Raw genomic sequence first — 14,503 nt, 5'->3', positions numbered from 1 at the left:
CGGCACTCTCCTCTACATGGACCTCTGATTGGCTCAGACAAAAATGACTCTCAGTAATTCCACCGGGAAACTACCTGATTGTGCCAAACTTCTCTTGATGGCTGCAGTTAGGAAAGGCCAAAAGAGAAAGACGACATAGATCCACGTCCTTCCCACCTATTTGACCTGCTCTTTCCCTGACCATGTCCACCAGTACACGTTCAATAATCAAGCTGGTAATATGTGCTGTTAATTCATCTGGCTTTAGTCTTTGTTGGCAACTGATACAAAGTTTAAAGTCTTCCTCAACTCACAAATGTGTCTTATTGCTTTTTACGTGCAATAGAAGGTGGCTTTCACATTAATCTGCTGAAGGGGGGAAAGAGTTCATTTTTGACATCACAGCCAGGAAGACAATTATGGTCCAGTATGCAGTAGATGTGGATGTTCAAAGATATTTTTTAACTAAGATCATTTACTTTTCTGTTGCATATCAGAACACAAATTATTATTTGTAGAGAGTGAAGGACACGAGAATACAGCGCTCATGAATAACAAGGCACAAATTATAAGGTCTCCACTGAGAAACCAAATCATAACCAAAGTGTGTGTGATAACAAGGTGAAAAATGAGTAAGACAAAGCACATTTGTGTTTTGGTCTTTTTATTGATTGATCGATGTAGTGCCAGGAATCATTTAACACTTTTGCACCAGAATGTGTTTTAATTTCCTCCTCTTGATAATATTCCTCTAAATTAAACAAATCCATTTTCAGCTTGTTCCTTTTTGAATCAACATTATCATTGTTGGAATGTACTGCAGTCTTGATTTTCTATATTTTTCAAGTCAAAAGTCTGCCAATAGTGATTGAAAGAGGGATGGTTAGCCACAACAGTACCGTGAGTGCATCAGTGTTACAGATCATAGGTGAGACACTTGAATGTTGGACGTTCCTACATACAAACCTTTTATCAAAGAGAACTTAACCACTGGCAATATAAGGCCACAAAAACAATTTTCACATCGAACCTAATGTAATAGAGGGCACATCACACACACAAGCTGCTGTCAGTTATACATATCTGCCAACACACTGACCCCAATATCTACAGGTGTATCAACAACACTTTCAATTTGACCAAAGTACCATGGTATACTTTTCTTGTTACATAAACATATATACAGTTGCGCTGACATAGAAAAGCATGCTTTTGCATATTAGAAGGTTGTTCGGTAAACTTTACACTAAATCCATAACATTTATCAGTACAGCATTGTTCCAACCAGCAGCAGTAATTTAGACTAACAAATATAGTCTGAGGAAACAGGCTATTATAATTCACTTTTATTACAGATCTTGTACAGTATTAACATGCCTTATGATGCAGTATTACTATCATCCTCTCTCCTATTTTTTTTTTCAAATTATGTGATTTGTGTGAACACTCAAAAAGACAACTGTTTGATCTAGTTAGCAAATTAAAAAAAAAAAAAAACAACAGTAAAATCAACACTTGGTCCAAACTCCATTCAAAAATACAAGAAAAAACAGACATTAAATTTTGTACAACAATAATGCATCTAGAGTTATTTTGTGCAACATGGTACACGTAGACACGGTTAACACATGAAACACATGTAATGTCACGCCAATTAGGGATGAATAAATTAGGATGACAAGCAAATGTGAGTTCTTTTAACGGATATAGTGCAGCTGCTCGCACAAACTGACTTAAAAAATAAACATTCGAAAACCATGTAAGCTCTTTGATATTGCCAATCACATGCTCTGCTGCATCACTTTCCACAGGGCCAATAGCAGCATTTTTTTTTCTAAGCCACGAAGCTGGTACAGTGTGTCTGTTCTGTCATCTGTATCAGTTCAGCTATCACACCTCGCTGACGCCAGACAAATTGTTTTAACCCTTATTGAGCCAGGCAAGTCGACCGACGAACAAATCTTTATTTACAGCAGCGGCCTGCAGTAGTTCACAGCTCTTACAAGCCCACGAGCCAGTACTGGGATATCTCCATGCAGATTGGGAAGCGGTAATATACAGTGATACCGGGGCTTCTGTTTTCAACAGCTGCCTTAGCAGTAAATGCACGTTGCAGTAAAGGGAGAGAAACCATGTAATGCACTTAAAAATAAAACCAATAAACAAACTTTCAAATAAATAAATAAATGTTGACAAAAATATATGAATTGTTTTAAGACTATCCAGTATGTCACCAGGTTTTGTGTTTCATAAAATAAATAAAATCTAAATAAATACATTCAAATAAAATCTAAAATAACTTAAGTTTTTTAAAAAATATATAAAATTGAGCTCTGAAGCGCATAATTTTGTTGTGGTAAAACATTTGTATGGACAGAAAATGACAACTTTACATTTATCTGAGCATGTATACTGTTTATAAACAATGTGATAGATTTCTGAGATAGTAGTAGTACTCCCACTATACTATTATGACATTCTTTATAATTTACATAAAGTTTAAAATATCTGAGGGAAGGTTGTTCAGCCACCATCAGTCTAAAACCATCACTTTATCTGAACAAATTAAAAGGTGATGGAGGTCATGGTCATAGAGACTGCAAAGTAGGGGGAAATACATATGCCTTTACTGTAACATTATACGATTACATCCCAATATTTATGTATTCAGCTTGTAAGAATGTAAGTAATTTAGGTCAACTTTGACACCATTGGTTGTAAATATTTAAAAACGCTCACCGCAGATCCAAACAAATTAAATTAATCGAAATAAAGAGATGAAATGAAAATATTTGGTGGGGGGGAAAGCCATTGAGAGTCACCCCCTGGGAGCTTTTCAGCACTGCCTCTCCATATAAACACAATGGATCCACTATAACCACTACCTGGAGCTGGCACCCAGGCTCTTCCCCACTCTACTGACTGGACCCTTCACTTTTTGTTCTTCAGCTGATTGGCCAGCCAGTCCAGACCCTCGTAGAGCCCGTCTCCACTGGTGGCACAGGTGGCCTGAATGTACCAGTTGCGGTGGCGTAGGGAGTGCAGGCCCAGCTTGTCTGTGATCTCTGCAGCGTTCATGGCATTGGGCAGGTCCTGGACAACAAGCACATCAGGTGTGTCAATTAGGAGGCCTCAGGTGGTTAGGAAACAGGTGCGGAAAGAAGGGAATACAAAGGAGGAGACACGAGGAAGACCACACCTGTTTGTTGGCAAAGACGAGAAGAACAGCATCCCGCAGCTCGTCCTCAGCCAGCATCCTCATCAGCTCCTCCCGGGCTTCGTTCACCCGCTCGCGATCATTGCTATCCACCACAAAGATCAAACCTGCAGGGAGAGATGACAGCTTGTATTATTAAAGTTAGGAACAAAACAAAACCATCCGCTGTAGGAGAAGCAGAATCTATTTCATCCCACTTTTTAACAATATTCTGACATCATACTGTTAAAAAAAATCATATTGCTAAACCACGTTTATTCATTGTCGAGGCTTTCCACATGACTAAGGCGATAATAATTCGAAACAGTTGGAGGCTTTACGCAAATGACCTCATCTAAAGCATTAGTCAGATATGCCCTCAGGTGCCGGGGGCGAGCATGTGGTTTCAGGATCTGCCACAGGACTGAGTTAACTCCAACATGGCTGACTTGTGTATCATCTAAGCTGGCCTGGCTTACCCTGGGTGTTCTGGAAGTAGTGCCTCCACAGGGGACGGATCTTGTCCTGGCCGCCCACGTCCCACACGGTGAAGCTGATGTTCTTGTACTCCACCGTCTCAACATTGAAACCTGCACAAAAAGCAAATCCAAAACGAGTTACACTCAAGCTGGACGAACTCAGTGACACGTTGTTTCACCTGCAGCGGCGTCAGGCTCACGCACCGATCGTGGGGATGGTGGTAACGATCTCTCCCAGCTTCAGTTTGTATAGGATGGTGGTTTTTCCAGCAGCGTCCAGCCCGACCATAAGGATCCTCATCTCCTTCTTGCCTATCAGGCTCTTCAACAGGTTGCCAAAGATGTTTCCCATGATGTCCGGCGGCTCTCAACTGCAACAGAACTGTTACACAGGATACTGAGGAGGCTGCTTTCTCTCGACATAGCAACAAAGCAGCCAAAACAAAAAATTATCCACGTATGGTAAGTCACAACCACACACGCGCGCACAAAAAAGACGCAGTAGCTCTTCAAAAGCATCTCCTAACATTAGCCCCTCGTTAGGGCTTGGAGCCACCTCAGAGGAAAGCCAGTGAAAGCCCACCTCACACCCCTGCAGGCGGCTGACCTGACTCTGACAGCTCCCTGAGCACACCGGCCGCCATGCTGGATCTCTGTTATGTGGATCAGCTTCCGTGTGGTGCAGAGCGAACCCCCTTTCATGCTGTTTTGCTGGCAATTAAATAAATGCTAGTGTAACAATCAATTCATATTACATCACATGGCACATTACCTAATGGCTGTGAGAGTGTATGTGCACACTGTAGCATTAAGGTGAGAGGCTTTGACTCCTACTTTCCTGTAATCGGTCTTCTTCTTAAGGCTCCTGTAACAGGCCAACTCTGCTGTCAACTTGTGCACACACACTCACCCTGAGGTGCATTTGGTGCACACAGGGATATTCCTAAAATGAGCTACCAAAAAAAAAGAAAAGAAAAAAAGCCCACTGTGCGGCTGTTGGAGCATCCCTCTCCTCCCCTTTTTCTCTCCATCTTCTGAAAGCCTTTATTTTGTATGATCGACCATCTCAGGTGCTTGTGGGTGACACTGCTCAGCTGCGTATCCATTCATGTTATAATCAATTATAATCAGAGGCTATTAGCTGCTAGCCTAGCCCGTTACAGCTGCAGTGGCCGCACATCCATGTAACGTTACATCTGTGATAACGCGAGGAGGACGGCGGCTGCTGCTGCTGCAGTCCGAGCGGGCGATGAATTTAAATGAGCCATTATTACGTATTTATAACGTGGAGCGATAGTTATTCGAGCGTAGTTAGGTGGTAACAATATTAGATAATGTATTCAGGATTGAAAAAAATAAATAATTATATATAAATATAATATATATATATATTTCTCCGGGTCAATTTGTGTGCTGTAATCCCCTCGTACAGTCACGACAAGCGCACGAGTCGGCCTGGTGTCGTCGATTAACGGCCGTTCACGTTAACCGTTAAGCGTCGCCAGGCGTTAAAAACGGCCACAAATACGCTGCGGTCGCCTTTATTGTTACTTGTATAAATCTTTGAGCGTTTTCACCATTTGCATCTCATTCACACTTACCCGTCCACGGCAGGCAGGCTACCAGCTGGAGTCAGGCAGAGGACTGGATGATAGTCTCGCGATGAGAGGCGGTTGTGATACGGCGTGTTCTCGCGATAGTTGGATTTCTGAAGAACACCTCTCACGTTTGTCATCGATGACTTGTTAAAAGCCAGGAGCAGTGCCGGAGGGCAACTGCAATGTGTCTCTTTAAACATGAAAAATAACTATGTAACATGAGCATCACCCATCTTTGGGCCTTAACCTGCTTCTGAGAGATTAAATACAGCGTCCAGCTTTCAAGACTCACACACAATACCCCTTGTGACAAATAGACATTGCATGTGTTTGAATGTTATTTATGTGGCCGTTGCAGCAGGATACTGACAACAAAACCAATATGAAATGTAGCAGATAGTCTGCAGGCAAACATGCTTGAATAATTAAAACAGGAATCATCTTAATGAATAAGTAAATGGCTGGAGTGAATGGAGTGTAATAGGATGCCAAGTGATACTTCCTGGCAGCAGCCCTCTGTGTGTCACAAATAATGAGGTGACAGGAGAAAAAAGAAAACATAGGCTTAATCAATATTATAGCAGGTTACTAACATTACGTTTGTCAAGGTATATTTCATTTATGTGGTTTTACAAGTGACAATACATATAAGAATTAGGAAGGAATTCCTATGTGTGGGTTTAACCCTTTAACCATAAAAGAAAACAGCCCCCAGAGTGATTACATGACATGCCCAAAAGCCTCCCCATAGCCACAGGTGAATCCAACATTTGCCTCCCTCTTCCTCTCTGCTGTGTGTCACTCAGTGGTCCGGTGATAGATGTGTTTATCAATTCAGCGGTGAAGGCAGAGGAATAAAGAGGGCAGCAGATGTTTGCAGCTGCAGACCAGATTATGGGGTGGAGTGGTTGGTGGGGGAGCCGGCCGAGTTTGTGTGCGCGCGGAGTTTGGAGAGGGTTACAGGGGGGTTACAGCGGGCTCGGGTGGTGGCGGGAGAGGTGGGGTGGGGAGTTATGACTTAAAGGAGTCTTTCCTCTGAAGTGTCTGCCAGCATGCACCCCAGCAAACACAATCACAAGTCTCGTTGGTTCTGCTAGCTGAACTAATGAGGGCCTGCGCGTTGAGGGCAGGGGCTTTGATGTTCTGGGTAGCTGGCTCCTTGTGTTTTCTCTCCCGCTCTCCTTCTCTGCCTGTCCCACATCAAAAATGAAAGGGGAGTTGAGAAGCAGATGTTTTGAGGCATGTATTTATACAGAGTACACTTTATTCACCCCCTTCTCCATACCCCATTTGTCCTTTGCTTCTGCATCTCCGCTGTACGTACAGCAAGGATCTATCTCCCTATCTTTATATCCAACTAAACACACTAAATCGCCTTACTTTATACATATAATCATCCTGTCAATCAAAGTGGGTAACTTTTATCTCTCCTAACTTCCTCTCTCTGCCTCCCTCTCTTTAATTTCAGCCCAGTCTGGTTGTCATTACTCGGGGGGCAGTCAATGTGTTGCTATGCATGTGTCTATGTCTGCAGCGATGAGGGGGAGAATGGGAAAGAGAGAAAAAGAGAGGGAGAGAAAGCAATCCCAGGCTGTCCACCAACCTCTGTCTCACACATGGGAGGAACAGTGACAGGAAATTCCCTTTTGCAGCAGCTCCAGGGTGAAATGATAAAGGAATGAAGAAATGCAAACCAGAAATCCATTCCCTTATCATTCCTTACCAGTTGCTGTCTCCCTTTTTCTCCCTCACTAAATACCAAAGAGACAAGAACAGTCGATGCAGCCACTGGCACTGCCATTCCTCAGGAGTCAAGGGATATTTAGTCCATACAAACAAGACTTAATTGGCATTCAATCCTATAAGAGGTTTTCCCAGCAGACTGAGCATGGAGACAGTTTGGATCATTGGAGATATCTATGAACGCTGCTATCGTAAATTCAGGCAGGTGTTGACATTAGCGTTTTGCCAAATGTGCAGCGTAAAGAGAATGAGAGTGCAAATCACTCAGGTCACCAGGAGTGCTGTCTGACAGTTCATACGTGCGCACCAGCATGCATGTTTCTGATTGTGCATCAGTGCCAGGATTTCTACATTTAAGCGTCTTTGTACATAAACGCACGCATGTGTTTATGTGCCTGTGTTTATGTTTGTGTCGTCTGTCTCCCAGGTAACAGGGACACTGCGTTCCACGTGGTTCAGCGAGTCCCTCCTTTGGCTATGAACTCTGGACAGATGATCCCCTCAGATGCTCACACAGCAAAGACTGGTATAATCGCCCCCGCTCTCTGCTCTCTTGATGCTTCTCTCCAGTAATAAAACTCATACTTGAAGGAAACAATATCCTGCAGCCATAAAAAGTCCTTCTCTCAGCATGAAGTGGCCATAAAAAAGGCTCTCACCTCCCAAATCTGTAGTGCGTAGAACTTGCCCCCCATTTACACAGCAACAGACACACACACACACACACTCAAACATACGCACACCCTTCAGCATCAGTTCAAGACTAAAGCAGGACCATCTCTCACTTTGACATGTACTACATGTGGGAAGAATCTAAGGAGTGCTCAGGCAGGCTGATGAAATGGACAAAAGCAGGCAGAGAATAACAAGAGCTCAGTCAGTCATGATTTCATAGAAAAGTGACACACATCACATCACAGTTATATCAAGACGCAGCATATTTCTGTCACAATATTGATATGAATTTATGACAAACATGACCACTAGCAACCACTCTCATGACGTAATTATTATTGTTACAATGGTGTAAATAAATTAGAATGATTAGTTGCTCAGCGTAAGGAACTGAAGGACTGAATCTGTCTCCAAAACCGATGTTGTATCAACTTTTCCTTTCTTGAGGTTTAAAAGTATACAATGTTTGATAAGCTTATGTGCTTATTTGTAAGCTTCTGTCCTGTTGCCTCTATAATACAAAGGTTTCAATCAGATGTATCAGTCCTTCAAAAACCACAAAAATCACGGTCTTCTTCTATTAGTCAAACTTGTCTTGTCTAGAAAGACTCCCAAATAAGTATTGTTGCTCTGTCTGAGTGACAGGTGCAAAATATACAAATGGAGTAAATATCTCGGAGATCATTAGAAGATTAAAGTGTGAGAACAATTGTGATGAGACTTCATACAGCACTGCTTCACCATCCTGAGCCACTCGGTCAGCACAAGTCTGTCATTAACTCAAACCAAAAAGACAGGCTCCAACACAATAATAATATTAATAACAACACATTTACAAATATACACGTACACATTCAAATACACAGCTACTGTACAATGAGATGAGTCAGCATGTAGACAAATAGAAATGCTTCTCTGCTGTTGCTCGTCTTTGTTTTGTGGGACAGAAAAGATGGGGTATAGGCCGTTTTCATGGCTAAGAGGGCAGCGTCTAAACAGACCGTGGCAAGACAAACGACATGAGTCACCTCTTCAATCTCTGACTTGGCATTCTGAGAATAACAGCGGCTACAAAGAGAAAATAGATCCCAGATGATGAGGAAGGGGGGGGATAAACAGATTCTCTGCAAGAGTTACACAAGGAGCAAAACAAACGCTCGAACAACAGGAGTGGGCGAAGGGACAGGCTCGCCATCTTGAGTCCTGGATGGGTAAAGGCAGCTGGGACTGGGAGAACCGCAATCTACTTGCACACATTGACCCACTCTGTGAGACGACACTCCTCACACAGCACGTAGCAACACCAGTGGAACCTGCAGTTGCAGCGCTCACTGCGCGTCTGTTTCAGGATGTTGTGTCCACGGCCGCAGCACAGCGAGCTGCAGCTGTCTGTGCTGTAGCTGGTCTTGTTGCAGATGCGTCCTTGTGTACCAGGAGAGTCTACGGACGCATCGCGCTCACAGAAGTCAGGAGACTTCTCAAAGTACACCAGCTCTCTGGACATGGTTCGACGCCGACCTCCGTTGAGTCCCCCTGCTCCTGTGCTCCCGCTGGCTCCGTTTCCTGTGCGAGGGTTGAAGACCCCATTGTTCTTGTTCTGGGAGTTGACAAAGATGGCTGACAGGAACTTTTCTTTGAGTAGAGAGCCCACAACCCGGAACTCTGGAGACACATGCCAGCAAGTCTTGAACTGACAGCTCCCTGATGTGCCATGACATTTACACTTCCTTTTCATGTTGTCAGTCACTATCTGTGGAGAGAAAGGTAAATTATGTAAGCAAATCATGATATAAGCCAGTGAGGGGCTAGACTGCCCTCTGAGGAACAATAAGAACACAGTGGATAAGCAGATTACTCACCTGTCGTCCAACCCGGTTGTTATGGATCCTCATGCGAGCGTGGATGTCTCTTGGAGACCCACGGGAGTCCAGCCAGTCCCTGGAAAAACGGTCCCCAAAACGGACGTCATGACTACAGCCCCCCCACTCCCAGGTCTCCTGCATGGAGCTAAGCTCGTCTGGTAAAGGCTTGAGCAGGGCAGACGGGTGGGTGGAGCGCAGGTTAGCGGGCAGGTCGCCATGGTGACCATTTAGCTCTGAGGGTAATGACCGTGCCATGCCGAGGCCTACCCCACCCTTCTGCAGGGTCTGCAGCTGCAGCTGTGTGAGTTTCAGCCGGATCTTGTCATCGTCCTGGCGACGCTTGGCCTCACAGCCACACCCCCGCAGCTTGCCCATGCTGCAGGCCGAGGCCACAGAGTGAGCCACACCCGCTGCCAACAAGGCCAGGGAGAAGGCACTCTCACGAAAACCTGGGAGCAGGAGATACACACTTAGAGCTGCAAATGATAAACAGTGAAGCTCTACAACAGCCCTGCATATGTGTGCAGAACAATCTCTACTCTCATGTCTATGCCTACATTTACCCTTAAACCCAGTTCAGATTTTGACCATGATTAGCTTGCCTCAGGCGCTCACCCCTGTTGAGGATGTTGTTGTGGTGGGGAAGCTTGCCAAGGCCCTCCAGTGAGGAGCAGTTCCAGCGCTGGTCGCGGAGCTGGTGCTGGCACTCATGGATGGCCACCTGGATGCCCTGCAGAGCGGAGGCTGTCACATCGGGGCTCCGCACACACATCCGCATCTGACGTTTACTGAGGCCTGCCAGCCTCAGGCACACTGAGTTAGGGGTTAGCACTGGATCTCCTGCCACCTTCAGGCTGAGGATATCATTGCACAGCACCCTGCAGAGAGAGAGGAGGAGAGAGAAAGAAAAAGACTTAGTGGGGGGGCCTCATCAGAGCTGGTCAGGAGTTCATTAGTCAAATCCAGAAAAGTATGTGGCAATGGAAAGATGTTTCAGATAGACACAAAAACCAAGAAAGATTTAAGAAGGATATACTACAAAATGTATCTCTTCTCTTGGGGATTTGCTGCATACTTAGCAATAAAATGTGTTAATCAATTGCACAAGTATTTACTACAGTGTTTCTACTGATGTCTTAAAGCCGGGAAAATATAATTCTAAACAGATCATCCAGCTGAGAGCTCACAAAAGCAGAGAATAAATTACCAAATACATCTCATGGAGAAATAACAACCGTGGGATTTAAATTGAATCCTTTATGGAATTGTTCAGACTTGTCAAAGGCTACAAAAAATTAGTAAACATTGATTGCATTGTTTCAGTATTACACTAAATCAGCCTGTTAAATCAGAGGCAGATGTTTTACTTTTTAACTACAAGAGTTAAATATTCGTTTCAATCATTCAGTCACACACAGTAACTTCCCTCAACTCTTGCCGAATTCCGTGCAGCCAGAACCCGCATGTTAACACCAACTCTCCTGGCGCTCTCAAGTGCACTCACGTTAATGCAGGTGACATAAGTGCTGCTGCCAAAATCAGGAATTGGTCCCAACGGAGTTTGTTTGATAGCTCCATTTTGTTAAGCGTCTTTCGCGACGTGACATTAAAACACTGGTGATAAAGTCCTGTGTTGAATAAGAATATCAAAAAGAAGAGTGGAGTATTATCGATGCACCGCCAAACGACCGAAGAGTGAAGACGAAGAACAGAGGAGCTCGGGGGCGAGAGTAAACGGGAGGGGGGAGAGAAAGAGGGGAGGGGAGGAGATGCCTCTACAGGCGGCTGTTTGCAAAGATATTGGCCAATATGAAAGTTGGATCACCAGTTGATCATTTTATTATTTGAGAATGTGATCATTCGTCCAAGCGTAAAATGACGTCTCCGAACTTTTACGCACAAAAGCTACTTTCCAAGCCGTGCGCAAAACTGTCTCAAGTTTTAGTTCATCTAAAATACTGGATCCCATAAGCATATTTAATAGGATATACAAACATGAATGCATTTAGTCTTCTTTTTATTGTTGGGTCGGTAGATTGTGTAGCATAGATTTCCATTTCTGGGGGAGAAAGAACAAAGAAACGCTCAGTAAAATGAAATATGGAAAGTCAAAGAAGATTTTGTTCATAGTGGGGTGAGTTAAATGATGGATGGGGGGAGGGGAGAGCTGCTGGTTCCACTGTACGACAGGGAGGCAGCAGCAGGCAGGCGGCTCCGCTAACAGACCCTCCAACAATACTGTTTTTAGTCATGTGGTCCCCCTTCCTCCCACCTCCATCAGAGGGGCTGTTCTTCATTGTTGTCTTTGAAACAACTTCACTTTGTCACTCCAAAGTCTTTATTTCAGTGTATGAAATGATATGCATGAATCAAGGGAGTGACAGGTCGGATTTTGTGATTATTTATCGCATTATGGCATGCTTCTAAGATAGTACTGCAAATAACACTTAGGGTTCATTCAAATGAAATGAGTGTGTGGTGCGTTAAAGGAAGTAAGGCCTGAATGACGTTTAAACACACCTTATGTGCACAGACTACCAAACAGCATCTCAATCTTCTATTCAAATGAGTTTTCCATGCTCGGTGGTGACTAGGCCTGTGAAACCAGACGCACAGGCCTTCTGTCAGGACTTGGTTGGGGTGATGTGGCAGCTCGGCATCGGATCAATCAGCACATTGATCTAAATTAAGCAAAACAAACGCTGCTACTGAATCAACAATCACTCACACAGAGAGGCTTCTAAATATTACAAATTTAAAATGTTTTCTCGACCACAGACACTGCTGTTGGAACCGAGAAGGTGCATGTGGGCTACTTTCATAAAATTAAGTTAAAACCCCCCTCGAACACGGTTCGCATAGTGACACCAATTCATCTAATCTCCTTCCATTCCCTAAGCTGCAGCAATGAAAAGTGCATTAGCATTCTGCCTTGGCGTGTATATCTAAGTGGCTTAAAAAGTGATTTGAAGTTGATTTGTATATAAAAGGCCCCCTTTATCCGGATTGAAACTCTAATCTGCTCGGTGTCGCATGACTGCTCCAGGAAACCCATTTGAGCACCTTCATATAAGGCTGAAGTATAAACGTAGGATGGCTGTCATTAAAGCCTTTTTACAAAAGCCCACTTCCTTTTACTGTCATCTGAGGGAAGGAGAGAGGGAGAGCCAGAGAGAGAGAGAGAGAGAGATGGAAAGGAAGGGAGAGAGATTATTCAAGCTACAACCGCTACAGTGACTAATGTGGAACATGCAAATTAGCAGATAAATGTCACATAATGAAACATTCACCCATGATCCAACATGGAGAAGTTTGGGGACAGTGAAGCCTGCTCCTAGTCTGGGGTTAGATGGAGATGCCGCAAAGTGGCTCAAGCTGTGATTACACTGGGCTACATGTGCGTCGAGGGAGGTCTGCAGGCCAGATGTTTGGAATGGTTTTTATTCTTACTCGTCCCCCTCTTTTCCTGGTTCATCATACATCAAACTTCTGATTGGAGACCGTATTTCATCTCTCCCACGTTCGAAAGAATATTTAAGTAGCCCAGCAGGCAGTGTGAGTTATATGACAACTAAGAACTTATTATTGCTTCTTTCTACATTCACGTTTCGCTTGTGCATGTGCGCGCGTGTCTTGAGCAACAAAGACTCGTGATAATAGTGTTGTATATTGGGCCAAGCCTAAATTAACCCTAAATATATCAGGAGACTCTCGTAAAAGACACACTTCAGCATGCAGTGAGTTATTAAATGGGTGCAATGGTGTTAAATAAGCATGCGCTTGTAAAGGGGTTAGTATAAAAAGGAAACGAAATGTACAGAAATGTCACTTAGTCACTGCACATTTTGAGAGCGCACTGGGGGAAAGGAGGAGGAGATGCGGTTAGGGAGTAGGCTAATCCAGCCACCGGGTAAAAAGGGCAGTTTTAGATGGCTCATATTCCGCTGTAACTGTATTGCACCGTGACACCAGCTTTGAGCAGCGGCGGAGCACCAAACCGGGCGCACCCACAGCATCTGTACCAACACGCCACTGCTTCAGGGGCACTTCTCCTTTCTGCAAGACTGGATGTGGAAGCGAGTGCGCGGCCAGTGGGAAAAACACTCTCAGCCGCACACATTTACAGGGAATCGATTGATGACCGTGAGATTCCACAAGTAATATGCGCAACTCTGTGGATTGCCCTATTTCTTTTTGGGGTTTTTTTTTTGTCGCTCCTTTCTCCTTTCTGCCCAGTTGTGTTTCCTTATTCATTGTGCGCCCTATGAAGAGCATTAACTATCCCTCCCTCCAATCCTATTGAAAAGGCTCCGAAAAAGAAAAAAAAAAACAGAGGGAGATGAGAGCAGCAAATCCCTTTTTTATTCCCCTCGTAGCGCTCAATAAGAGAAGAATGTGTTGCCTATCAGTCACCGAGGGGATCAAGTCTTCGGGACTGTCCCACGCGTTCAATGCGCCGTGCAGAGCATCACTGAGAGAGACAGAGTGAAGAGGACTGCAGCAGCAGTAGCATCCTGCCTGGACACTTCACATCATTTAGCAACCTGTCTCCACTCAAGATCCATTTAAGTCAATTAGGGCTGCCTGCTTCTCTCTCACCTTCCAGCTCCTCTCAGCGGACTGCGGCCCGGTGAGTATTTAACACCTCGCAGCATTTTTGATCATTATTCAGAGCTTAATGATAATATAGATTTGAATGTTGTAGCCTCATCTCATGCAAGCCATCGCGACGAGGGGAAACATGCCAGACTCTATTTTCTTTTTGCAATTGTTTTCTGTGTGTTTATGAAGGCTAATTATTTATTTTTAAGGTTATTATTCATTGTTTGTTTTTAATAACATGTGCATATTTGTGCCGGTGTGTTCAGATGAATAACTGTCAAATATATTTTAACGAGTCTATAACTTAATCTGAACACAATCCATGACACAAAAAGTTTTTTAAAAAATGATTTCCCCCCCCCCCCCCCC

At 44.0% G+C, this 14,503-nt stretch overlaps 2 protein-coding genes across 2 annotated transcripts in view; both read right to left on the bottom strand.

Moving 5' to 3' along the window:
* Nucleotides 1–643: 643 nt before the first annotated feature.
* On the bottom strand, nucleotides 644–5,316 carry arf3a (ADP-ribosylation factor 3a). Its single transcript, XM_035656977.1, has 5 exons — nucleotides 5,256–5,316; nucleotides 3,859–4,036; nucleotides 3,655–3,765; nucleotides 3,179–3,303; nucleotides 644–3,072 (listed from the first exon to the last, which is right to left on the bottom strand). The coding sequence occupies exons 2-5, from the start codon at nucleotides 4,004–4,006 to the stop codon at nucleotides 2,911–2,913; spliced, it is 546 nt and encodes a 181-aa protein (XP_035512870.1). The 5' UTR covers nucleotides 4,007–4,036; nucleotides 5,256–5,316; the 3' UTR covers nucleotides 644–2,910.
* Nucleotides 5,317–7,933: 2,617 nt separating this feature from the next.
* wnt10b (wingless-type MMTV integration site family, member 10b) overlaps nucleotides 7,934–14,503 on the bottom strand; it is a 14,939-nt gene continuing 8,369 nt past the window's right edge. The window contains exons 2-4 of the mRNA XM_035656952.1: nucleotides 10,148–10,410; nucleotides 9,530–9,981; nucleotides 7,934–9,420 (exon numbers count right to left, since the gene is read on the bottom strand). Of these exons, the coding sequence (XP_035512845.1) occupies nucleotides 8,914–9,420; nucleotides 9,530–9,981; nucleotides 10,148–10,410 (1,222 nt within the window). The 3' untranslated portion in view covers nucleotides 7,934–8,913. The remainder of the gene's footprint in view (nucleotides 9,421–9,529; nucleotides 9,982–10,147; nucleotides 10,411–14,503) is intronic.

This window comes from Morone saxatilis, unplaced genomic scaffold, assembly GCF_004916995.1.
Source record: "Morone saxatilis isolate NCDOM2014 unplaced genomic scaffold, NCSU_SB_2.0 Contig15, whole genome shotgun sequence".
NCBI classification, from domain to species: Eukaryota; Metazoa; Chordata; class Actinopteri; family Moronidae; genus Morone; species Morone saxatilis.
This window is presented reverse-complemented; position numbering and strand designations above follow the sequence as displayed.

What these genes read in the sequence shown, in the direction of transcription:
- arf3a (XM_035656977.1), bottom strand. Translation starts at nt 4,006, where the DNA reads ATGGGAAACATCTTTGGCAACCTGTTGAAGAGCCTGATAGGCAAGAAG. An exon ending in CTACTTCCAGAACACCCAGG is followed by an intron (nt 3,304 to 3,654) that starts GTAAGCCAGGCC and finishes CTCTCCCTGCAG; the next exon opens with GTTTGATCTTTGTGGTGGAT. An exon ending in TCGTCTTTGCCAACAAACAG is followed by an intron (nt 3,073 to 3,178) that starts GTGTGGTCTTCC and finishes CTTGTTGTCCAG; the next exon opens with GACCTGCCCAATGCCATGAA.